Source organism: Zonotrichia albicollis, chromosome 9 (genome assembly GCF_047830755.1).
Source record: "Zonotrichia albicollis isolate bZonAlb1 chromosome 9, bZonAlb1.hap1, whole genome shotgun sequence".
Lineage (NCBI taxonomy): Eukaryota > Metazoa > Chordata > Aves > Passeriformes > Passerellidae > Zonotrichia > Zonotrichia albicollis.
In genome coordinates, this window is record NC_133827.1 from 42,053,838 (window position 1) to 42,080,176 (window position 26,339).

A 26,339-nucleotide genomic window follows, 5' to 3' on the forward strand; every position below is an offset into this window, starting at 1 on the left:
CATAGCTACTGAAATATTCTGCTTTCCAATCTGTGGCACTAAAGTCTCGCAGCAGTGCTCACAGCACAGGGGTGCAGCAGGCAGAAAATACCAATCCACAGCTAATGGAAAGATCACTTTGGCGTTACTTTAGCAAGAACTTTTCAATAAGCACACAACACAGGCTTTGTTTGAACTGTGCTGAACCGATGCTTACCAGGAGGAGATGCTTCTGTTTCCAGGACATGGACATTTCTTTGAGATCTGAAGACACCAAAACTTGCAGTTTCCAATGTTTCCTCTGTTCTTCCTTAGACACAAACCTGAGCAGAGTTAGAGCCGCTCAGGGCTCCAGTACTGAAGCAGACATTCACAGTAGTGACTGAGCAGGCCCAGATGTTTATTCAGAGCTATCAGTGCAAACCCAAACCCCTAAGGCAGCCACTGACAGCATCAGGAGATGCTTCTCCTAGAAGAGAAGAAACCAGTCTGCTGCATGAAAAGTGGTAACCCTGGCATTGGTCTGTTACGGCCTCACTGACACTACACTTCTCCATTTTGTTCAGAAAAGAGCTACTGATTTTAATTACACTGCAACAACATCTACAGCCAAAAAATTCAACAAAACTGGTTTAATTTCAGAAAATGTGTTAAAATATATATATATATTTGTACATCGATTTGACACACTGCATTAGTTTACACAAATGATGGTCTTTTTTGAAACTGTATTTATGAAATGTACATTTTTAATTTAAATACTCAGTATACACTGCATTTAATCTGCATGTTGCATTTATTAAATACATTAAATCTGCAATGTAACAAAACGTTTTCTGCATACGAAATTCAAAACACCATTTTAAATGAACAAAAGATGGCTCACTTCATTTATTTGTTTTAACAACTAGTGCCTAGCACACTAGCTTAGCTCCACCAACACCAGCTGTTCTTTCTCTTTATTGACATTGTTCACAGACTAGTACATATTACACTAAGAGTGCTGGATAAAAACATGAGGTACGGAAGTGGTTCAAAGATTACAGGTCATGCAGATCATGCGAGACAGCAAAGAAAGTTGTGAATGAGAAAACACTAAATAAAAAATACATAAAGAATGTGCATTATAAAATTAAAAAAAAAAAAAACCAAAACAACAAAACAAAAAACCAACAACCAACTCAATTATACAGCTTTGCTTCTTTGGTTACAAAGTAGGTTGAACAATTTCACAGCTTTTTATTCCCAACCAAAAAACCAAACCAAAAACGAAATGTCAAAAAGCAGAGGAATCATGGCCCCCTTCTCTCTATTAAAAAGTAGAAACAGAAATGAGCAAAGTTTTCTTCATCAAAATAGCCCATCACTTATTTATTATATCACAAGGACTGGTGACTACCTGTACAGATGCACTATGGTCTTCATACTTACACTCTATACAAAATTTACATTCAAGCTGGATCTTTACTACCGTAAATAAATACCAAAGGTCAATTGCCATTAGTGTTAGAAATACGCCAGGATTCTTTGTTCAATTATTGCCTAGACATTGTATCTATTAACGCAATCCCATCTATCATTTTACCCATACAGAAGTTTATTAAAAAAAAAAAATTCAAAAGTTCTGTGACATTGTTCATGTACATTATGAAAATAGCAGCCCTGTAATAAATAAAACAAATAAATGAAACTAACATAGGCAAATGTTACTTATATGAAAAGAACAGTGGCTCTGAAGAGGAACTGCTGCTCCTCACCAGCCAGCAAGGCCCAAAGCAGCCCAGGAGCGATGGCGCCTTGAGAGCGGCGCGGGCAGCGGCGGCAGAGCTCCGTGCGCAGCCGGCCCGGCGCGGGCTCCGTGCGCGGGCTCCGTGCGCGGTGCGGGCGCGTCCTGCGCCGAGCAGCGCGGGTGAGTGATTGTCTAATACTGAAAAGGCCAAACACACAACACAAGCAGGCTGCTGGCTCGGCGGGCCGGCGCTGGCGCGGACGGGCCGGCTCACGCCGAGGACACGTTGGGCTGCGGCGGCTGCGCGGGCTGCGCCTGCGCCGCGCTGCTGGGGGCGGCCTGCTGGCTCGACAGCTGCGATAACTGATCGTTGTTGGAAAGGGATTTCAACAGTGCATTTTCTCGTTCAAGTAAAGAGTTTCTTTCAACTAATTCTTTTATTTGTTCCTTCAGAACTTCCACTTCTTCTCTCACTGCATACATCAAATGGCTTTTCACTAGATCCTGCAAAGAACAAGTGGACGGTTACACCACGGGGAAGAACAAGTTTCCTTCACCCCAGCTCCAGAACTTACTGTTACTGCTTTCACTGCAGTAAGCCTGGGGAAAAAAAACACTCATCACCAAACATTTATGAATAAATCAGTCTTGGAGCACAAACAACCCAGCCCTTATGTGAAGTGGGCCTGATATGAAAAGCTTTGTCTCCAGCACTCCAGCTCTGCGGAAGCCAAGGAGAAGAGTGATGCCCCAGCTCCTCAGAAGGAAAGCACCTGCTCTGATGCTGTCACCTGGGGGTGTGGGTCTGTAGCACGCAGGCCCAGCCACTGAGGCGTGTGAGGACCAAATCAACAAGAAAGCTTTTACGCCATCACAAGCAAAAATCCAATAGCTCTAACTGAAGCTGAGCAGTGTGTTAAGGATGACCCTTCAGAAAAACTAGTAATGAACTTGGCTAGAGTAATATGCACTCTATTTTCAGCACTCCTTCAAGTTCAATCACCTTGTTCACAGCAATTTGTAAGAAAATTAACTGAGAAACATTTCTAGGCCAACAGTAAAAGCAATAATGGTTTGTGGTCATTCATAGATGATACAGAAAATCCTTTATTGATGCTCTCAGTCTTACCCACCTGGAGGGATATCACAGCCTCACAGAAACACAATAAAGCAGGAAACTTATGTTCAGTGATGAACCACATTAATCCTATCAGAAATAACAACTTATATTTTACTTACCATTGCCTGTTCTATTTTGTTGTCAATGGCAACAACGCTTGCACCAGAGGCACTGTAAATACAATGAGAAAACTCCGTGAGTGTTATTGTATCACCTGTGCACCCGCAGGGCTCCTGGATCATGCTGTCACTGGAAGGCTAAAGATTAGAGTCGAGAATCCAGTACACACTCACAGGGGGGTGTCCCATGTCCCTCCCGCCCCTCCATCCCGTTGCCCAGCACAGTTGTGACTCACAAGAAACACTGCTCCTTCAGTTTATATCTTGTCACACTGGGCTTATGACACCCATAACCCTAAAAATGCATTAGAATAAACACTTAATCAACTGCTTTGATTCCTGGCCTCATTTACCAGCTTTCTTCACTGAGGGAAACAAAAATTCATGGGATATCCATCAGATTCTTACTACTAGCATTATTTCTTCCCAACTGTTTTTATAAAGCAATGAAGAAAACATCCTGTTTTAGTATCTGTTCTCTGGAGTCCCTGGAGTACCTGGAGTCCACCTTCCAGGTAAGGAGCTCCTGGCACAGCAGCGCCCCTGCAGCCTGTGGAGCAGCCGGCAGGAGGGCGAGGCAGGACCAGGGCCCCGCAGTGAATTCTGCCTGGATCCCGTCTGACAGCTGACAAACACACGGCCGTGGGTCACAGCTAGGGCCAGCTCTGCTCCACAGACACACTGGTGCAGGGCATCTACCAGCACACCTCAGGACGCTGTGAGGATGTTAATTCCTGCGCCAACAGGATCCCAGACTGGGATCTCTGCATCCTGTGTGACAGAAATGCAGCCCCAAATAGCCAGGGTGTGTTTCCAAGTCCCAGCAGAGGCACAGAGGCCAGTCCCTCACTGGCAGCTCTGGAGCTGGATGTCAGCAGGCTGGGGGTGCCCTGTTCCCCCAGACTCTGGTTTCTCCCTTCAGAGAGGAGCTGTGGCTCTCCCCAGGGCACGCAGGGCTGCAGCAGCCACCGCCCCGCCCTCCACAGCAGCCTCCCAGCCTGGCTCTCAGGTCCCGCTCCCACCCGGCCCCGTCTGACACACACAGGAGCTCCCGGGCTGTGACAGCCCCGCCACTGAGAGCTGCTGATAACACTCCAGCCACGCACAGGGCTATCAGCAGAGTGCAGCCACCGTCAGTAGAGTTAACGCGGGGAAAATGCAAGGGTTGCGGCATGCTGGAAAACTCACCTCTCACCAAAACCAAGTGTTAAGAAAAAAAAAAATCACTCGAGGCTTTTTACAAAGAGTGTGGCAATGTGCTCAGCAGTACTAGTCACAGATGTGAAACACAGCTCAGCTCCTGAAAAGTGATACTGGCCAGAGAAGTTAATTTTAAGGGCTCCCACAGAACCATCAGCACTAGAACTGGGCTTTTACAAGCAGAGGGCATCAGGTTTGCAGACTGGGGAAGTAACAGCCTCTATTTCTACTGAACCAATCTTCAAACCCAAACCAAAAGCACTGAATATCCATTTCAGAAGAAAATTGTTCCAATCTCTTACTGTCTTCTAAGCCTCTTCCAAACCCTATCTACGGTAAACCTCCTCAGAATAAAAGCTATTTATAACTCATGCCAAGGGAAGCATGCCTTTTTATGCTGAGTTAACATATGTCAGACTCATCTGACACTGCCAGAAGTATCTGTGTTCATGAACCACAAAACCCCCAAGACTCCATGTCCTCTCACAGTCCTTCATGGACACCACTCTACAGATCAGATGAGGCAGCTCTGAAGAGGTAACAACAAGAGAAGGACAATTAAAGCAAACTGCACACTTGGCAGTGGGATCTCCTTCCCCATCTCTGCACCATAAGTACAAATTTTGTCAAGACCCATCTAGTCAAACTTGAGACTGGAACTTTGTTCCTCTATCCCTGTTTCAGCTACTTTGTAGTGTGATTATTTTAAACAACAAACCCCACTACACGACTCTAAGTAAAGGCATTCAAGCAGTTGCTTTCATGAGAAAGACAGGCAGCCTTCCCTCAGCCTCCCAAAGCGCTGTACCTGCAGGGCACACTGCAGCGGCACCTCTCCTGTGTGCACCTTGTGCTCGGAGCTGCTCTCTGCCTGTGGCTGTAGCTGCACCTGCAGGGCACACTGCAGCGGCACCTTTCCTCTGTGTACCTTGTGCTCTGAGCTGCTCTCTGCCTGTGGCTGTAGCTGTACCTGCAGGGCACACTGCAGCAGCACCTCTCCTGTGTGCACCTTGTGCTCGGAGCTGCTCTCTGCCTGTGGCTGGGTGTAGGAGCTGTCCCTCCCTGCAGCGTGACTGCCAAGAGCCAGGGAAACCCCTGCTTTACCATACACACACCACACACCACCCGTGCTGAAAGCCCTAAGCAGCTTTATGCTCTACTCCGTAATGTTCTTGCTGCTCTCATTCCCAGAGCAGCCGAGTCTGGGTTCCAGCCCTGCTCCCTGTACACGTCCTCAGTCCCACCTTCAGCAGGCAGAGGCTGGCACCACGCAGACCCCTCCTCACCCACCCAGGGGAAGCTCCACACTGACACAGGGTGCCCCAGTTTGCCATCAGGATAAAAACAGCTGGCTATACTTCATGTCACTTTCTCAAAGCAGATGAGAATTAGATGTTATGGTAGCACAACCCCACATGATTTTGTTCTCTGTTCATCTGACAGTGCTCCCAATACCAAGCAGCTCCTATGGGACATTCATGAGCAGAGCCCTCCAGTGACAGCTGCTCTCATGGGAAACTCCAAACACACTGCCAAATCTTAAAATTTTGTATATTTTTCTCAAATCCTAAACTCTTGACATCAAATTCCAGTTTGCATAAAAATATTTTTATGCCATGTCTGCAGAATGGCATTTATAAATACAATCCAGTCCTTATGAAAAGGCCAGGAAGAAACCCAAAATACACCTTAAACAAGTCTTTTTGGATGACTGAGTGGAGAGAGAGTCTGACACATTCTGTGAGTGCACCATCCACTGTAGAGCCAATGCCTCAACTTGCAAATCCTGGAATCAGAAGAGGAAAGACACCATTTAACTCTTGTAAAAAAAGACCAATTGCTGATTGCTCCAAGAGCTGCAGAAGTCTGACAACAACTGTCAAAACTGCAAAAAAATCCACACCAAGTACCACAGGGCAGATGGAGGGGTGCATTAGGCATGTAATTCTTGTTTTTAACAGCAAAACCCCCATCCCATACTGAGCTTCTGCAGCCCACAAAGTATCAGATCCACTGAACATGGCACACTTCATTTTGACTTGGACCTCACAGTTAAGGCCATGTCCACAGAGGCTCTACCCAAAAGGAAGCTATATTCTTACATCAAGTTCACACTGAAGCCCACAAGGTACATGGCAAGATTTACAGTCAGCAATAACATCAAAGGTACCCCAAGCACAGTTTATCATTCCCAGAGATGGACAGTAATCCCAGTGTTTTCCTACCTTAAACACCAGGTAGACAAAACCCCATTTTATCAGAGAAATCCTCATTTTGATGGTTTAAAAAAAATCTCAGCGGCTTTTGCTTTACCTGTTAAATTGTCTTTATCTCAGCTGACACGTTCTCTCACTTTTCCCACTGTGGGAGAAGGGGGAGCTGAGCAAGTGGCTGCACGGGGCTTAGAGCCAGCAGGATTAAACCAAAACAGCCCTTTTTGGCACCCAGCATGGGCCTGGAAGGGTTTGAGGTAAGGACAGATTTGACTGGGATGTTCTAGACTGAATGGATTGCTGTTCCTCCTGTGCAGCTATTGCCTGGAAGCTCCTGTGCTTGCCATGGGCGTGCTTGCCTGAGTCTCTCAGAGCCCATTGCTTGCTAGCGGCCACTCTTTGCTCTCCCTGCTGCCACACTGCTCCTTATCACCCCACTGCTGTGCCTGGAACACTTGATAACAGCCACCAACTACCATGGCCTGGGCTGGCAGGTGCCCAGGCAGTGCTGCCACACTGGGCAGGCCGGAGCTCCAGCCCTGTGGTCATTTATTCCTTCCCCTCATTGTTTACTCATTTATGGGCTACTGTCTTAGCACTGGTTGAGCTATTCAGTCTACACAGAGAAATCTTATCTATTCTTGAAAGAGTTAAGGTCTATTTAATTAGCCTCCATCCCATAAAGACATTTTATAATGATAGCATCCCAAGCAGTCCAATCACCTATGAAGCCTGGAAAGAGGATCTGTGTGACTATTGCAGACTTCCATTATTGTTCTTTGTCAAAGCCATGTGAGAATGTGCAACAACCTGAGGCAGTGAACTCACCGCCTCAGGAGTTCCCACACACACTTTGAGTTAATTTATACTGTGAAGGCTTAATGCTTCACACATAAATGCAATGGAAGCATAAATCCTACTGCTTTAAATTCAAGATTCCCAATAACGTCTGTGCTTTAGGCAGACCCACTAAAGCTGTGCACCTTTACTGTGCAAAGACAACCCAGGCCCAGAAGAGCAACCACCCAGACTCACGTGGACATGCCAAGAAGCCACTATTCCCCTTCTTAAATCACATCAGCTGAAAAAACCAACACATGAGACTTGTGCCTCCAGCAACACCTATGCAAGCACTGCGCATGAAAACATCCCTGCTAATGTGTCAGTAACAACAGCATCTCCCTAACACTTACTGGTCTGAGTGCCACCAGCACTCTTCCTGCCACAGTGTGTTGGTGAAAAATAAAATAGTTTCTATTCACTGGAGCAATTCAGCAATCTCTTTCTCTCTATTGCAGTATCATGTGTCTACCTTTGCTGATTTCAGCAGGTCCCTGGAGACAGTTACTCATAGGGGAATAATCCATATTTGTTAAAAAAAAAATACTAGAATTACACAGAAAGATTTTCTGTTCACCCTGAAGTCTCCTAAGTCAAGCCCCTCAGGTTCACAAAGTACTTTTGAAAGAACTGCAAAATGTAATTAAGAGCTCACTGCCAGCAGCCTCGTGGTCCTGGTGCTCTGCAGTGTGGCAACCCCCACATTTTGTGATGGGCAAACAAAGGGACAAGTCACACAAGTTTCTTGTTTTCACAGCAGCAATTTTTCTTTCCCAAACCAGAGATGCCAAAAAGAAGCCCCAGGCCATGTTCTTGTTAGAGCCCCCACTGTGTCCTGCCCAGCTCCATCCTGCAAGGGTCCCACCACCAGCTGCACTGCTCACTGACGGCCCTGGTGCTCCCTCCACCAGCTTTTACTGCAAGTTTAGAGCTGACAGCCTCTCAGTTTCAGTCATCCAGTGAAGGAAAGCTGCCTAATGTGACCTTAAAATCCAGTAACTGGGGTATAAGTGAAAAACCTGCCAAATCCCGTCCAAGACTTTGGAATTTGAATGGATTATAAGTTTAAAACACGTATCAATCCTGATGAATTGCATTCTATGCTCTCACAATTGCTTGTTTCTACTACAAAGAGTTCACTGGCAAAGGTGCAAGATTATTTTAAAGGTAACCATTTACATTCTTCTATCTGAATTTAATGTTTTATATCCCACATTTCCAGCATTTGCTTCAGGCATTGTTCATAAACGTCAGATTTGTGAATCCTCCATCTTAATAATTCATTATTTGATTTTAGGGTTTTTTGAATTAGCTTCCTCATCTTAAGACTTATTTTGAGGCATGAAAATAGAAAAACAGCTGAAGGCTAGACCACAAAGTGACCTTTTGGTCTACAAACCAAATGTGTATTCTAAGCCCTGAAGTTCGTTCCAGTGAAATAACAAAGTCCTTGAAACCTAAATACCAACTCTGTTCCATAAATACAGGGAAGTGGCATCATCCAGAGCTTGAAGCAAAAACATAAATTCGTCCAACTTACTGCTGAAAAAGGAAGATGTGCTTTGAAACTGAGCTTAATGCCAGCACCCCAGCAATACAAAATAATTTTTTAAAAAAGAGCAGAACACTAAGCATTACTTATAACCTTCATCATTGTGCAGTATACAAACTGTTGCCAAGCAAACTTTAAAGGATTCAGTTGAGCTGTGCAAGTTGAGAAGCCTTTCAAGTCAAATACAGCCAGGACAGTGATGAAATGGTTATCAATACTTCAACAGCCAAACAAAATTTACATTCTACACAGCTTGTTAAGCAGAAGTTTTGACAAGCCAGAGCAGCACAAGGCATTAAATCACATCATCACTAGGACTTTGACTTAATGCTGACAAAAAAAAAAATCCCTCAAAATCATTAAAGCACAGGAGAGAAACAATTTGCAGCTACTGATGAATTAGTAATGCACCTCTCTCAAGTCCTATCCATGCCAGATAAGACTTTGTTGCACTTCACTGCAGTTTCTCACCATGAGTTCAATGCTAACCTTGGAGATTTACTTTGTCCTTGTCACAGTTCACCTATGGTCCCCATACAGCTTTACTTGAGCAGAATGAAAGTAAGCCAGAAGGCTTTTTTTCCTGGTTTAAAGATGATATATATATATATATATATATCTTAACTTTGCCAAAATTGTGTTTAAACGTAGTATTTTCACGATGTGTTTTCTGATATAGGACTCAATGCCAAAAAGTTTCCTCTTTTGGAAAAGGAAACTGAATATTTAGGCTAGTCGCCTAGGAGCTGACTAGCATTAAACTCTGAGCTTACACATCATGTATGATACATGCATAATGGAAGGAAGAAGAAAAAAAAGTCATGTCATATTTTGGAGTTTAGTTCCACATTTCAGAACAAACACTTCACTTCCATGACCACTTTCACCTCTTCAAACTGCAGAAGCCCAATATGGAGTTGTGAACACAGGCAGCAGTTGTGTGCAAACAACAACAATGAGAAACTTGCACAGAGCAAAGCAGTTCATGCATACCTCAGCATGTATGCATTCCATACTCAAGCATCCATACCTATCCCCGGTGGTCTTTGACTCGTGTAACTTGTTGAAATGGAACGCTTGGTAGAATGCAGTTGACGGATTCCTATGAGATCCAAGAATCAGACAGACATATTGAAAATGGTACGTAATAAAAATACCAACTCTCTTCATTCAACCTGCATTACAAAGTGAATTAGCTGTCCAGACAGGTTAAACTAATGTTTGAAAGGCCCCACTGTTTCTATGAGTTTGCATTAAGGACACAAGGATCCAAAACAAAATAGTAATTCTCCAGCCCTATGGATTTTCAGGCTATAGCAAGCTGCTCCTTAACAAAGATGAGACTGTAAGGCCAACAATAAGACATCTCCTGTCCTGCTGGCAACACTGCGTGGTTTAGCTAACCACCACCCTAATGCCAAACATACCTAAACCCAAGAGACACCTTTCCATTTTTGGTATGTTCCAGACTACCTCTACACACAGTGCCCAGTGTTTCCATCCTACTTAACCCCCTGCTTTGTACTCAAAACAGATGATTCCTTCAAGGGGACCTGGAAGTCAGAGCTCAATACGCCACATTCAAACTATGACACGTGAAGTTACAACTGACAAACAGATCCAGCTAGAAATGAGCAATGGAACATCAAGTACCTGTGTAAGCTCCTGTCAGCCACCTTGCCCTTGCCGAGGCGCAAAGGGCTGCTGGAGCCCCAGCCCTGCTCTCCCCAGAGCACAGTCCCCCTCCTGCTGAAAGCCCCACAGTGCCAGAGCCCTGAGGCTGCCTGACCCTCCCGCCTCAGCCCCACCATGGCAACTACACTGACAGCGCAATTACACAATTCTACTTCTCCAGTCTCATCTGAACATTTGTTGTGAAGGGGACACTGGATGAAGCACACACTTCTCTGCTGCCAGTGGCTGCAGCAGCGTTATACTGAAGCTCAGAAACTCCCTTCCTCAACTGCTCATCCTCGCATGGGCAGAGCTGCACCAGTCCTAGAGACAAATGCAACAGCCTTGCTGAAAGATCTTCAGAAACGCAAACATAAGTTCAAATTCCTTTTAGAATCTGTTTTACAACAGGATGTTTATATCACATTGGAAGCACAGGTATCAATCCCTTTTCTAAGTTAATGGTAACAATATTTCTAAAAACAACAGTCTTCAAGTTACTCAAATATTTCAACTGACATACAATTACTGCGTAATAAAAATCACATAAAGTAAAACAAAAATATCACAGAGGCAGCACCATAACAAAACACTATCAGAAGTAATTAGATTCTCATGGCAGGTGTATACCAAAAATCTTGGAAGGAGAGTGGTATTTGTGTATCAGCAATGATCAGGAAGTGCCTGAGTTTAAAGTGCCTGTCACTCCTTCTCCCACCTTCAGCACTGTACCCTTCAATAAAAGAAAATTCACACAAGTCTGGAATTTAGCTTAAAACCTGCTACAGAAGTTGCTTGATTGAAACTGATAAACACCATCCTCCTATGTTGGTAATATCCACATTTTCCTAAGAAGCACTGCACACAACTCAACAAATAATTACAGGAAGAGCAACACAATAGCTAAAGGACATTTGTGTAATAGGACTTCACATGTGGAAAACAATTGGCATCTGCAGATCAGGAGAGCACAGCAGGCCCAGGCTCTTCTTTCTACCGCAGCTGTCAGGAGCATGTACAGTCCCTTCCTCGGAATGAGGCTGTAAATAGAAAGTCATTCAACTTCCACGATAAATTTACTTGTAGCATATAAAGTCACGTTGCTACTGTTAGGTATAAAAAGTGGTTTATAACACACAGCATGTATTCCATATAGTCTATTTTTGTACTGATACACTCTATGCTCTGTATTTGTGTACTGTTTTTAAGCAAGCATCTGAAAAGATATGGAAAAATTTTCCTTATTAGATTCTCATTTGTAATCCCTACTGTTGAAATTGCTTTTGCATTACTTCAGACAAGTAAGAGAATCTTTTCTACTCCACAGCTATATATTTTAAAAATGATTAATGGGGGTGTGTGTACCTAAACAGGAAAAGTAAATCCACAGAGGCATCATGAATGATGCCTCACATGCAGATCTGAACTAATATGACTGAGTTTCAGACTGCTGAGGCATCTAGTTTAACCATAAGAAACAGTGAAAGGTTAGAGAACAACTAAAATGCCTTTCTGCTTGCAGAAACAACTGAGAAAACAGCTAACAGGAGCACTACAGCCTAGCCTGCTGCTGCTGTGCCACAGCTGGAGCCCCCAAGCCCTCCGACACTGCCCCAAGTGAATGCAGGGACAGCCTGGACCAGAAAAGCAGACTGCCTATGTCTCTTCCCTGGCAGAAGGCCAGGTCTGAGGTCAGGACTCAGTCCCACTCCTTGCAGATTGATGCAGAGGAACTGAGAGCCACACAGGACAGAAATGTCCCAGATGCTGACCCAGAGAAATAGCAAGCACCTTCCACAGAAGGTGCTCCAGAGCTTCTCTTCCTCCATCTCTGGTGAGAGAGACCAGGTATCCCCAAGGGTACACGGGCTGAATCTCATTCCCAGCTTCGTACACTTAAACATCTGAAGCGTATTTCAAGTGGCCAAAAACGTCTCTATGTCTCTCTAAACAAGTCCTACAACGTATACTGCATTTATGTTCTTTAAAAGCTCATGAATGCCAATATTCACAACTCACTCCCATGCTCTTCTTTCTAAGAACAGTTTTCACACAACAGAAAATTTGATCCAAATTTAAAGGAGACCTTACTCAGTTCTCTGAATGCCCAGGACATCAAGCTGTCCCTTTAAAAGGGAAGCCTAGACCTCATCCCAAGTCTCATGTCACTGTTGGAAGTGTATCCTTCCACTGCAAATCATCTGGACAATATGCCAAGTACAAACTTCATCCTTGAAGGCTCTGTTTGCTAGAAACCATGCCTGTGAAAGCTGGCAAATCATCAAGTATACAGATAAATGCCTTTTGGTTCAAGTAATGATACTGGCTTTGGACTGTGTATCAGCCTGACCACAGATGCCTTTTTACCAGCTACTTCCTTTGAAAGAAATAGTAACATCATTGTCCATGAACAAGTCTCAGTATTCAAACTACTGACCAACCTCACACACTGAGGGCAACAACAAGAAGAACACATGTAAAACAGCACTTTTTTCCCAGTAAAAAGTCAATATCAATTCAGACAGTTCTCTCACAACCTGAGTTATTTTCTTTAGGTTTGAGAATAGGAATGACGCAAAACATTCAAAAGGCCCAACCACCTGTCTTTGAAGAACATGAGAACAACGTGAACAATCCATGCTCAGTACCTCTAAGGAAAACCAAAGAAGAACAGAAGCACATATTCACAACCCAGACAGAAGCAAGCACACATGGGTGACCTTTACAGAAGCTCACTTCAGCCATAACTCCCTCTGAGAACAATTAACAGGTCCCATATAGAAAGCCACAGGAGATGTGACCATGTCATAAAATTAGTTGCACTTTTAATGCCACCTTGCGTGACATTTTTGTTGGTAACAAAAGGCTGTTTACTGGAGTACTGACTATGACCTGCAATGGACACTGATTACAGCTGCTCTCGAAATTACAGACTTGGCAGGGTTCATCTGAGATCTGGATGAGGGATTTGATGATCACTTGATCAGAGTTTATCAAGAAACTTGCAGCATACTTTATGGCATTTTGAGATTATGTTTACACTAGTAACAGAATTCCTTCTCTATCCTTCTCCATCTCCTTTTAAAAGATGTTTCACTTTATTTTTAGCACCTTCTATTTAAAGCAGCTGCAACTTTGAATTAGCTTTCTTTCACAAGACTCAATCTACAGAACAGTAACTGGAGCACAAAGCTTTGGAGGAGAAAACTAACAGGGACTACATGTGGGGGAGTCAATGCAAAACTAAGGAAAATAACATCTGAAGCTCTGAAGCAATGTGTTTAATTGCATATTCTGTTCATGGAGTTCCCTAAAGCCATTATACCTGCTATACACACCCTAGAAGGCCAGCAAGAATTCAGAGGTTTAACACTCAGTTTTAGGTGCATTGTAGCTACAGATAAGAGGAAAGGCTGATTCAATGACCAACCCACATGACAGTTTTTGGGACAGCGGCTCTCTAACACCACAATGGATTTAAAGGGGTTTCACATGCTACTACAAAACAAACATATTGTACCAGCACAGAGAAAGCACACTGCAGGGAACTGATCTTCACTGGATAAACCAAAAGCAGTAGCCCATACTTCTTCACCTTGCTCTCAAAAGAAGATTTTGGCAAATAATTTCCTGCAGTGACCAGAAGTCTCTAAGGAGAAGGAAATACAGACAACTGCCTCAAATACACAGAGCATGAAGTTTGGCAGAGGCATTTCACTGACCACTTCCCTGCTCTGTTGAAACATTGGCATCAAGATTCCCCTGCTCTGAGTGGGCTTGAGTATTTAAAAACAATACCAGGAATATTTTCCAAATCCTACCAAGGTTATTACTTGCTTTATATAATTATGTGATTTTAATAAATAACAAAAAAAAAAGTTTCTTTATTATGTATACTGGGTCATAACCCTACATTAATTCTGAAGGAGCTTTGCTGAAGAGTTCAAATAGTGAATTCTAGTATGACTATTTAATACTAATCAGAGAAAGAATACAACAATTTCTAAGTATCTTGTTATTCCTGATTTCAACAGCTGCAGCTCAAAACTCTGGAGTCCAGTTCTCTTGGGTCCCACAGATTGGTCCCCAAGGCTCAGGAGTGCTGCACAGCACTGTAATCATAACAGCTTTATCATTTCCAGATGCAGTGATGACCCTTTCCATCCTCAGCATGCTGCCCTCCCACGTCCCAAAGCCAGGCTGGGCGCACTCCTGTCCCAGCCAGGCACCCAAGGCTCTCCTGGCTCCTCCTGTCCCAGTCAGCACTGCCACAGACAGGGTAATTAACACAGCACCTGCTAATGGAGCACGGCTCTTCTGTGAAGGCTGCCAGTCAGGCTGAACTTTAATTACTTCATCTCATAAACTGCGGGAGGACTAATCTGAGAGCTTCTGTTCTTAAATCAAAATATGTAACGAGTCTAAGATTTTTTGTACTAACGATTTGTCTTCTCGCTGGATATAATCAACCTTCATTCTTGGAGGGAGGATACAGAACAAAGTAGTTCACACGATGCACAGCTTGGCTTCCAGGCAGAAAAAATCTACAGCAGATCACATTTTCAGAGAGAAACTTATAGATTACAAGCTGATAACAGCAATGCAGAAAGTCTGCCTGATCTAGTCAGGGATTCTTGCCTCTATCAAGTAGCTTTCAAATAAAGCCATAGAAAAACTCATCAATATTATCCATCCATGTTTGAATGAACTGAGAAAAGTTAAAAAAAAACCAAAAACAAAAAACCAAACAAAGTCTTTTTGATAATAACACCCATGGTCACAACAAACACCTTGAACTCCATTAGGAGTGGAGCCCTTCAGTGTCTACTGATATCTGCCAAAGAATATCACTATGCCATCATACTCTCCTGCAAATTACGCCATCCATTCCAAACAGCAAGCTCTGAGTGCTCCTACCCAGCACACCCTGATATGCTCGTATAAAGGAGGGAGCAAAATAATAAATTCAGCATTTCTGAAATAAAAAAACACATTTGCTAGTATTGCATTATAGATCCAAAAATCTGCAAAACTCCTCAAAATTATTGACTTTCATACAACATGGCTGGTAAAGAAGAGGCATGTATTTATATGTATGAAGCTGTTATTGAAGATGATCAGGCTCCTGCTGCCTGTGATGCCCACAAAACCTGATTTTCTCAAACACAGTGGTAAAGGGTAAGGTGCCTGTGATTTCTGATAAAAAGTGGCCCCGCATAGTGGAACAGGGCTTGAATACTCATTCTCAAATAAAACTGCACTAAAATGAGATTTTTTTCCCCCACTAAGTTGCAGTGACACTTTCAGCTATTTCAGTCATCTATAAATACAAATGGCTCCTGTTTTTTTGACAACAAAATATTTCAGTATCTGTGTATGGGGGGAAATGAGCGGATAAAACAGCTTCAAGCAGACTCAGATGAATCCCACCTGTCCTACTCATGTGATAATGGTCAGGAATGCATGTATGAGCAAATACTTCAAATTACACATTTGGCTTTAAAAAAAAGATGTTAGATCCTAGGCCATGTATGGCACTTTGTTTTTACACAGTATATTATAAATCTGTCTGCCTTCCCACAACACTTACAAAGTCTCCACCACTCAAGTTTCAGGCCAGCCTGTGCTGTCAGTAAGTGTTCACCACCCGGTTTACAGAAAAAGTATTTTTAAAAATGCATTTGAAGAGTTGGTCAAGGTATTTACAGGCCTTGCACCCACCAAAGAGTGCTCCACACAGGAGACATTCCCAAGAGCTCTCATCCACACCCGTACAAAAATAGCCAAAGATGGAGAAGCAAGCAGGGTTTTTTTAACCCACATTTGTGACCACCTTATCCTCTATTGGATAGTACATCTGCTTGAGATGCAAAACCTTCAGACACTTGACTGAAAGCAGTCTGTCATCTCCCATCCGAAGCTCACACACCTGCCACAGCCATCCCCTCCCAGACAGACGGGTCAGACTCTGCCCTCCGGGGCTGCCCAGGGCAAAGTGCAGCAGGCGAGGGAAGGGAGGGGATCCCTCCTTCCCCCAGCACCTGCAGGGCTGTGCCCACAGCCCCTCGCCACTGCCAGCCTCGCACGGGTACCGACAAACCCACCACTGACAGTGCCGCTGACAGCTGACACCGCTCCAGGGCACTGATCAATGTCTCTGCCTTCTCTCCGCACTGACAAAGGCACTCAAGCAGTGTCACAATTCAAATACATCCTTTATGGCTTCAAAGGGAGACCACATATACACGCTCTTGGACTAATTTTGTCTAGATTGACAAAGAAAATTAAGACAAGCGTATAGCTGTCCTTCATGTGGCCAAGTAATTCACCTGCCCTGCCTGAGTGAAAATAGACTATCCCATAAGGCAAAGATTTCCTGGCACTTAATACACATTCATATTTATGAAGGTGAAGTTTAAAGACGGAGTAATTTTCAAGAGGAATGAAAGTACAACCTTACTCTGCACTTCAAGTGATCTCTTATGTCTGGAGAATCTTCTCAGAAGACAGCGGCTTTAGCAGTTACTATAAATATTTCTGTCTTTATACTTTGTCAAATATAGGAATAAAAGCAGACACCTGTGCTTGACAATCTAGATTTACTGAACAGAACCATCCAGATGTACTTTAGCAGGAGGAGTGTCACAAAAGTTTAAGGATTCGTTGCTGACACATAAAGCACAAACAAGACTTGCACTTCTGAGCAAGAGAAACTGCTAATTGCCAGCTTTTAAGCAGGAAAATTAATATTCAGCCTCAACATGCAACAGGCTGATAACTCAAATATCCAGGAGAGTAACAGGGAGCAACTCCTCTTTACTATAGTGTCACCTGAAGTCATAAAAATTATCAGCAGCTTCCATAAAAATGCAGCCTCTGAGAACTTTCAGCCCGTCTGGTGTCTGAGAGCAGTTTGTTAGTCCTGCCTTTTCAAAACATCCAAATACTTCAATATTCAGCTTTTAACAAGAAGTTTAAAATAGCTTCCATAAAACATATGCAGTTATTTCTGTCATACAGACAGTACTCAGAAATCAGCTATGGAACATCTTTTGTAGGAGATGAGGAAAAAACTAACCCCCAGCAGCTGAGCAGAACACTTGTGAGTCTGAGGTACAGGGAACCTCTCCTGTCAGGGCTGGTCACTACAGTCTTTGAAACAACCTGAAGAGTATCACTGTGAATTTCTTTCAACTACTTTCCCCATTCCCTCCTTTTAATAACTCTCTCATCTGAAACACTTAATGTACCTCATAATTTTTAAGAATATATTGACTCCTCCTTAACAAAGGCATTTGAATGTTTAAACTGGGAAACAGTACTGTCAAACAAGCAACCACAGTTTTGTTTAGCTATCTTGCACCACTCTAAAAGTGACTGCACAGCACGACAGGCTTTCTACTGTGCAGAAACCCATGCAGTGCTGCAGTTACCTTTGGTAATTTTTGTTATAGAAAGTATAGCAAGCAGCGAACACACCCAACTGGAGTTCCCTTGCATGAACCACCGTTTGCTGCCATGGGCTGCAGAGGCCACCCCAGAAGTCCCAGCTCAGTTTTCGAACTGCCCGTCCAACCAAAGGCTCTCCAGGCTCTGGAGCGTCTGTCCAGGCTTCATTCCCACCTGCTCCCACACACTCACAAACACACACCTTCAGCAGGAGAGCTGAGAACAAGTCTGCAGCCGAAGGAGAGCTCAAGCCTCTGTAAAGTTTAGGAGCAAGGTGAAGAAAGGGATAACACTGCAAACTAATGCAATTCAAGTATCATGTACTGGTAGGTACTTGCAGAAAACTTACTTTTTTTTTTTAGGAGCACAATAAAATATGCATGTAGGGCAATACTTAAATGACCCCAGGCCCAGTTTTGTCCTAATGTGATGAACATGGTCTCAAGAGCACAGTTCCCCCAGCAGTTGGTGCTCCATACGAGTACGTGATTTAGTTGAGCTTGCAGCCACGCTGCAGAGAGCCCTGCACAATCAGGTTCTCAACAGCTCAGCTGCCATAGCTGACAGTTCACAATTGCAGCCATTCATTAGTGTTCCTGGAATACAGCCGGAACAGTTCAAGCCGGGCAGTTATCTCTGGAAAATGATCTATACTCTGCGCCTTTTCCAACAGCCCTAGTAATATTTTGCCCCAAAAGTCTGCCAAACATGTAGGAGGTTTGAACAAGCTTTCTCAGTAACATTCTTTTAACAGAAGCCACATATTTCTTTTCCCCCAAGAGCCAAAATAAAGTTATTAAGCCAGATGAAATATTCTGCTTGTCAATTACAAATTTCTGTATACATGGGCATAAGGGCAAGCAGAGAACCTGACACACACTGATACCAACATCCTCTCAGGTGTTCTAACTGCCCTCCCTTCAAAATAATTAGTACTAGTGCTGAAGTCCAACAAAAGAAGAGTCAGAGCAATTTTGAGACCTAGTTCCAATAACGTTTTTACACAATCAGTATTTTCCCTGTTTGAGACAGCAATACCCGCATCTGTCTCAGTACCAGTACTGGTTCCTCCATCCTTTAACACTGCTGCAGCTTATTTTATTTGCAGCCACATTTAAAGAGGAAAATGTGTTATGCAGTAAATATTTCATAACTTTCACACACAATTTTTTCTTTTTAAGAGCTTAGCAATTTGGAAACATCAACTGAAATACTGGCTTTGCTTTTCAAGGAAGGTGTGACACACTGAAGGCTTTCTTTTTCATTCTTTTGGGCCACCTATCCACCCTTTCTTCCCCCACAGACAAAGTTTTCCAATTAATTGATTTTCTTCACTATTCATCAGGTCAATGCAAGAAACCACAGGTTTTTACGGACTACTGGCAAAGTGTACTGGGCTATGGGAAAATGAAATTAAAAGTCTTTGGGCAATGGCTTGGAAGAAAGCAATCTATAAACATAGTTCTCTTTATATATCATACTGGATCACCTCCACCCCTAATAACCTTAGATGCTGTTCGATTTAAAACAGCAGACTATAAGATAGGAGTAATAAAAAAAACGTTTCAGAAGTACATGAACTGATCAACTTTTTACATCATGTTTACTGTTTTACCAACACGCTGCTTTCAAAGAATTTCCATCCTAACTATTTTACCTTTAAAACAGTTCCTCTTCATATTCATAAAGGTAACTTTCCAGGTAAATCCAGGGTATTGAGAGCTATACACTACTCCTTGATGAGTCACTGCTTTAGAAGATGACTAGAGGAGAATGATCTACACAAGTCTGTGAAGCTTCAAGTATGTGCAAATACTGAAGTACAACTGAAGGTGCCAGAAGAAACATGGATACCTGCCCCTGCACTGAGCCCCCTTTTGGGGAATGTTACAGATTAATAGTACAAAAGACAAAGAGAAAAATGCTTTCCACAGATTTATAGCTTCTATGACCACCAAGTAACCTCTCTGAACTGAGCTGTGCGCTAACTTCCTGGACCTGCCAGCACAAACCATGACTCATGATGTATCAGCTCCCTTTGTGCTTTAATAGCTTTATCAGTGTCAACCCCCAGCCTATTAATGACACTTGAAGGTCTTCATTAACTATTTCACCACCGATTCCAGTAGAGAAGGCAGCTGGGCAAAGCCACAATTCAAATGGCTGGAAAGGGGAAAAAAGCAGGAGCAAGAATAGAACTGCCGACAAGCAGGAGACAGTTTTACAATAAAGCCTTCTCAGAGAGTAAAGCAAATAAAAACCGAAGGTAAAACAGCCTTAACAAGCTGATAGGTTTTCATTCTCACCTTTCTCTGTCTGAAGCCACTGCAAATCAGGCTACTGTTTGAGGGGAGCAAAGAATAAACTTCCATGTACTGTCTCTGTATCTATCTCCTATGTTATGGATGAGGTCTAGGTCTGTTTAAGGTGAGCTTTCGTGGCTCACCAGAATCACCTTCCCAGCTGGGAAAGACTCTCACACCGTACATGTGCTCCTGGCTTTCTGACAACCCAGCACACCGCAGTTTTATCACCCAGTGCAGAAGCTGACAAACGACACTCCTTCACTGATAACCAGACTTTCATTTCTCTACTGAACACCACAGCATGGCCTACCAAAAAGGGCCCACTGCATTCACACCCCATTTTCATTTCTTACTCATAGTTCTCACGGCAAAGTGTCTGTAAGAGTCTCTTTAGACATGAACACCACGTAAAGCACCACCGCAAGGTGGCAACTGCAAGGACTAAACTAGAAAATTAACTTTAAGAATCACTGTTCTGGTAAGAGCACCAAGAACTGACCCACTGGAGTGCCACACAGTTACATGCCCGTAATTTAAGTAAGCAGAGTAAGTTTTTCTCTGTCTTTACACAGAAGTTATTAAGTTGTCACAGATAATCATGTTCATTGCCACAATTTATACTAAGTATTAGAAGCTATGGAAAACAAATGAAAAATGCATTCTTTTCTTTCTGATTCCTGAACTAAGAGAATGATTAAACACCAGACAAATCGTTTTCTCAAAAAAACAATGAACTATGAAAAGAACCCACCAGCTTGAAATCAAACCTTACTTGCACAAGGCAGTTTGTCAGCCACATTAGCAGTCTTCTTAAGGTGGGCAAACTGTGAGTAAATTTTAAACTTTTAGTTAGTCCTTCACCACTTTATTCAAAACCAGCACAGGTTTCCAAACCACAGCTTTTCCTTGCAGAAAAGCACAGCAGTTACTTTCTCAGACACAGCATCAGCCAGCGCTCCAGCGAGCACAGGCCTGCATTAAACCTGCAGCCTGAACTCTCCATCCACTGCACCCCAACTCCACAGACACAGCTGCTTCACTAAAACACCCTCCAAGCAACACTCACTCTATTATATATTCATGTCTGGTGCTGTCTCAAGGTGAGAGAAGACTCACAGAGAAATTCACCACAAGATCTGCTCATGATGGACTAATGCCTGTTTTCAAAAACAAGTAACACAAATGTATTCCCTTCCGCCAAACTGCAGCAATTCTGACAGCAAATGTCGGGACTCGAATTCAGTGCTCAAACACTGCTTGATTCTTCTTTCCCTCAAAGAAGTCAATCAAGTGGTTTGGCCTTCAGAGCAGTCCGACGTGTCCATGGGAACAGCAGCCACACACCCACTCCCTCTCTCAGGAGTCTGCTCACACCACACCCCTCTGTTACAAGTTAGAGTTCCAAATTACTTTCCAACTTAAAAAAACTCACTGTAAGGTTGTACTTCCCACCGTGTCCACATCTTTGCCCAAGTAGTGTCTGTTTTCTCAGCACAAAGGACCATTCTCTGCAGAGATTTCCCTGCATACGGATTTGCACACAAATCCACACACGAATCCAAGTACTTTCCTTACTACCTGACACTATAAAGTGTCAACTCTACAGCAGAGTAAAAATCAAGACTCTGTTAAAAGCCCTGAGATAGCACCACACAGATTTAACACTGCAATACAGTGTCATTTTAACCCAACTGCCATTGAGGTGCTTTATAATGCATTCAGGAAAAATGAGAGAACAGCCCTTCGCACAGCCTCAGCCACTGGCTACAGAAAGGCAGCTTTCAGTCTTCTGATTTGGAAGAGGTAATATTATTCATGCATTAAGCAGCTTCCAGGATACTTTGTACCCCATTTTGTGAGAAAAGTAATCACACTCACACCTTGAAAAAAACAAGTACAATTCACTACTGGCCCAAGTACTTAGCTATGGTTTGCGCTCTTAAAAGAAAAAAGGTTCAGGTGAACCTCAGCATGACCTTCTGAAAATGAGAATTTACAAAAAACACTGGGCAATAACTTGAAAGTTGACTTCCCCCCCCCCCCCGCTAAAAACACAGTTCTTTTTTATGGCATTATAAAATAATTCATACCTGTCTTCATCACCATCAACAGGAATGGATATGCCAAAAACAGAGCTGGCAAGACTGTTCATTGGAGTACTTGCAGGTAACTGAAGAGGATTTGCTAGAGTGTCTGGAATGGGAGGCTTCACAAGAGGTTTATTTTCAGCTATAAGAGAAAGTGGTGGCTGAGGTAGGGGTTCCGATTTTCTTCTAGTATCATCAATCTGGCCTGCTAAGGACTGGGCCTGGGTCTGAAACTGTCCGAGGCTGGCCTGAGGCAGACTGGCGGGCGCGCTGGGCGCACCTTGCATCATCGAGTGTCCGACGTGCTGGGACTGGACCGCGCCAGTGCTTCTGCTGGCAGAAGGGTGGCTCGTCAGCTGGGACTGCACCAGCGTGACAGGGACGTTTGGCATAGCAGCAGAGGCGGTGGTGGACGCACTAGGCACACTTGTACCGGGCACAACCGCAGGCACGCTCTGAACTCCAGGGACCACAGCATGGGGAGCACCAGGCATTCCCGACACTTGACTGCTTCCCCCCATTGGATGCTGAGTCACAGATTTCTGTTGCACAACCCCCGTATGCCCAAGGCCTGGCTGCACCACACCTCCCTGCTGCGGGAGGGCAGGCTGACTCGCGGGTGCCTGGCCACTCTGCAGCAGCCCCGATCCCTGCCCGACTGCTTCGCTGGGCTGCGCTGACACCCCCATCACTGGCGCTCCCACAGCTGAGGGGTTCTGGCCCGTCACCTGCCCCACAGGAAGGCTGGAGGCCACAGTACTTGGAGCAGAGCTTGTAGTAGCCTGCTGAATAGCTCCTTGAGACTGCATAATTGTCATGTGCTGCATGTATTCAGCCTGCCCAGGAGGCTGCGTCGGCAGTAGATGCACTGGTGGAATCTGGGACTGAGAATAAGCAAATTGTTGAGGCTGAGTCACTGGTATGTTTGCCTGCTGCACCTGCTGCTGGGCCACAGGAATGCTTGACTGCCCTACTGTCACATTTGACGGTGCCATGCCTTTCCCGTTGGGTCCAGCCTGTGAAACACCCTGTGGATTTACCTGTGGCTGTGGTTGCTGCGGCACTATCATCTGCTGACTTGCTCCCGAAGCCCCAGAAAACACAGGCTGAGCAGTACTCTGAGGCACGGCCCCACCTACGGGCTGTTGCTGTTGCCCAATGACAAAATTAGGTTGCTGTAGAGAGGACTGGTTCATTTTCTCTGTCTGAAGCAGCTGTGACACAGCAGCCAGGGAGCTGTCAGCTATAGAATCGGGGCCATGGGCTGACGCCGGCACAGTCGAGATCACAACAGAGCCTCCTGTAGCACCGAGGCCACTGTCCCTCTCTTGAGCAGCCTGCTCGAAGGTGCTGCTGTGCCTAATGCAATCTCCAGTCCTGCCCAGAACACCACCACCATCTGAGTCCCGGTCATAGTACTCCATACACGTCCATCGGCCTCGCCTGTAGGGCTCCCCAGTACCGTGGTCCAGCTTGATCACCCTGAAGCGAGAGCTGCACGCAGCAGCCGCCGTCTGAGACATGGCCCCGGGGGCAGTGGGTGCCTGAGCACTGCTGCCTCCCCCCACAGCAGTGCCAGGAGCAACAGCCGGCAGGGGCACAGCCGAACTTTTGGGCACAGCCCCCCCGTTGGGGCCTGCAGCCACCCCAGCAGCAGCCACAGCCAGCTGCCCGTCCAAAATGAGATTGGGAGAGACGCTGCTGGGAGTTTCGGCCTCGCCCACGTTGTTGAGAGTCTCTTCGGAGGAGCTCCGCTCGCAGACGTCCTCGGGGCCGTAGTCGGTGGCTCGGGAAACATCAAAGATTTCAGAAGACACGTCCTCGGTGCGGGACTCATCCGGGTCATCCAGGCTCTCGGTGTCCTCGGTGATGCTGCTGGCCACCTGCGCCGTGGTCACGCTGGTGATCTGGAAGCAGCTCTTCTTCTTGGCCGGCATCTTGGACATGTTTCCTCCGCAGGAAGGGGCTCGGCCAGCCGTGGCGAGGCGAGCGGGACGCTGGGGCGGGCTGTCACGGCGTGCCGGCCGGGCCCCCGGCGCTACCGTACATCCTCCGGCGGCTTCCTGCGGCGGGCGGGGGGCGGCGGGGCTCCTCCTCTTCCTCCCTCTCCGCAGCCCTCTTCCCGCGGCCGGGCCTCCTTCTCCTCCCTGCCGCCGCTCCGAGCGCCCCGCGGCTTCCTGCGGGCCGCAGCAGCGGGCCCGCGGCCCGCCCCGCGCGAGGGGCCCCGCGCTGGCCGGGCGAGGCCCGGGCGGCCCCGTGTCCCACCCCCCCCCCGCTGTCTCCGCGCTCTACCTGGAGACCAGCGCCAGGCGCATCCTGCTCGCAACGGGCCCGCGGGCTCGCCCCACGGGCAAACCCCCGCCGCGGGCGGGGTGCCGGGGCCGCGGCGGCCCGGGGAGCGGCGCTCAGCGGCCGCGGGCGGGCGGACCCGCTGCGCTGCACCGGCCCCGGAGCTCCCGGAGCGCGGTAGGGCCGCGGCTCCTCTCGCCCAAGATGGGGCTCAACTTGTGCGCTGCACCCTGGGAGCGACGTGGCCACGCCCCCGGCGGGTGACGTCACGGCCCGGCGCAAAGCAGCGCAACGCGGCGCGGGGGTGGTGGGGGAGTGCGGCCTGCGGGGGACAGTTGGGATATGGCGGCGCACGCCGAGTTCCCCCCTCCCCCCCGGGGGTTGGTCGCGCCCGGCCGCACGCAGCCCCGGCCGGCGGAGAGTGCGCGGCCCCGCCGGAGCGTCGGCGAACGCGAGAGAGCGCCCTCGTCGGGCGGGGCCGGGCAGCGCTCCCGCTGCGGTCGGACCAGCGCCGGGCCCGGGAGCTGCGCGGCGGCCCCGGCCCGGGGCCCTGACCCGCGGCACCGCGGCCTCATTCCGGCTGGAACGGACCACTGAGACCGAACCATGCCCTGTGCTCACCTTGTCACCCAGCCCAGAGCACTGGGTGCCACGTCCAGCCTTTCCTGGGCCACCTCAGGGATGAGCACTCCAAACCTCCCTGGGCAGTGCCAAAGCCTTACCCCCCTTTCCAAGGGGAAATTCCTGCTTGTGCCTACCCTGAGCCTGCCCTGGCCCAGCCTGAGGCCGTTCCCTCTGCTCCTGTCCCTGTTCCCTGGAGCAGAGCCCGACCCCCCCGGCTGTGCCCTCCTGGCAGGAGCTGTGCAGAGCCACAAGGGCCCCCCTGATCCCCCTTTGCTCCAGGCTGAGCCCCTGCCAGCTCCCTCAGCCCCTCCTGGTGTTCCAGCCCCTTTCCCAGCTCCGTTCCCCTCCGTGTCCCTCCGGGCTGCGGGCCCGGTAATTGGGTAATTCTCCTCTGCTCTCTCCGTCACCTTCACCATTACACTCTTCACTAGGAGGATCCCCATACAGGTGTCAGTGAGACTCTTAGTGGCTTTCCTTGTGGTTCTCCTGTTCTCACTGTGGGTGATTTTACATATTTTGCCATTTAAAGATCGTGCACCAGTCATGTGAAAGTATCTCTCACACAGCCGCTGGACTGAGGGCAGAAATGCCCCCACAAGTGATAGAAGACTAATAAAGAAGCTATTCTGGAGTGTGATAGTTGTAGATATCCAGTGAAAATGGCACTACAATGTTCTGTTTGTTTCTAAATTTTAAATGGTCAAAAGGTGGTGCTTCCACTGATGGTGGCTGAAATCTGTGTGGCACTAGCACACACTAAACCCCTGAATGCTTATGGAGTGCACACTGCCCCACACGTGCTCACACCCAGAAATGAATGCACGGCTGGATAAAGATGTATGTCAATATATGTATTATATATTATTATACATTAATATTAATGTATATTAATAGGTGTATGTGTACATTTAAGCTTTTGAAAAGCCCTGATATAAACTTTAAAATTACAATGTTTTTCAAAAGAAAGAGATAGGAAAATAAAAAGAGTCAGTTTATTAGTATCCAGAGCGCATGGGTTCAGATATCTCAGCCTTTAATAACATTAGGTGATTACTGTTAGAGACTAAAATCTAGCCTGAGGATGCCATTGATCTAACAAAAAGGGCCTCTACTCCAGGGTCAGGAGTCCAGGCTGAGACTGTTTGAGGGGAAGTCAGT

The 26,339-nt window shown here is 46.0% G+C and overlaps 1 protein-coding gene across 3 annotated transcripts; it reads right to left on the reverse strand.

Moving 5' to 3' along the window:
• Positions 1 to 583: 583 nt before the first annotated feature.
• On the reverse strand, positions 584 to 24,777 carry TSC22D2 (TSC22 domain family member 2). Of its 3 annotated transcripts, none has more exons than XM_074547594.1 (4): positions 22,272 to 24,776; positions 9,783 to 9,854; positions 2,948 to 2,999; positions 584 to 2,212 (listed from the first exon to the last, which is right to left on the reverse strand). In XM_074547594.1, exons 1-4 carry the CDS (start codon positions 24,212 to 24,214, stop codon positions 1,979 to 1,981), a joined length of 2,301 nt encoding a protein of 766 aa, XP_074403695.1. In that variant the 5' UTR covers positions 24,215 to 24,776; the 3' UTR covers positions 584 to 1,978. The 3 variants fall into 3 exon arrangements, with proteins under 3 accessions (XP_074403695.1, XP_074403696.1, XP_074403697.1); XM_074547596.1 differs by having other exon boundaries at positions 2,073 to 2,212; positions 9,746 to 9,854; positions 22,272 to 24,777; XM_074547595.1 differs by lacking the exon at positions 9,783 to 9,854 and having other exon boundaries at positions 22,272 to 24,775.
• Positions 24,778 to 26,339: the final 1,562 nt, after the last annotated feature.

Excerpts from the sequence above, each read along its gene's own strand:
- TSC22D2 (XM_074547594.1), bottom strand. The coding sequence starts at position 24,214 with ATGTCCAAGATGCCGGCCAAGAAGAAGAGCTGCTTCCAGATCACCAGC. Across the intron at positions 3,000-9,782 it reads TCAAAGACCACCGGGGATAG|TGCCTCTGGTGCAAGCGTTG; the intron begins GTATGGATGCTT and ends TTGTATTTACAG. Across the intron at positions 2,213-2,947 it reads ACAAAATAGAACAGGCAATG|GATCTAGTGAAAAGCCATTT; the intron begins GTAAGTAAAATA and ends TGTTCTTTGCAG.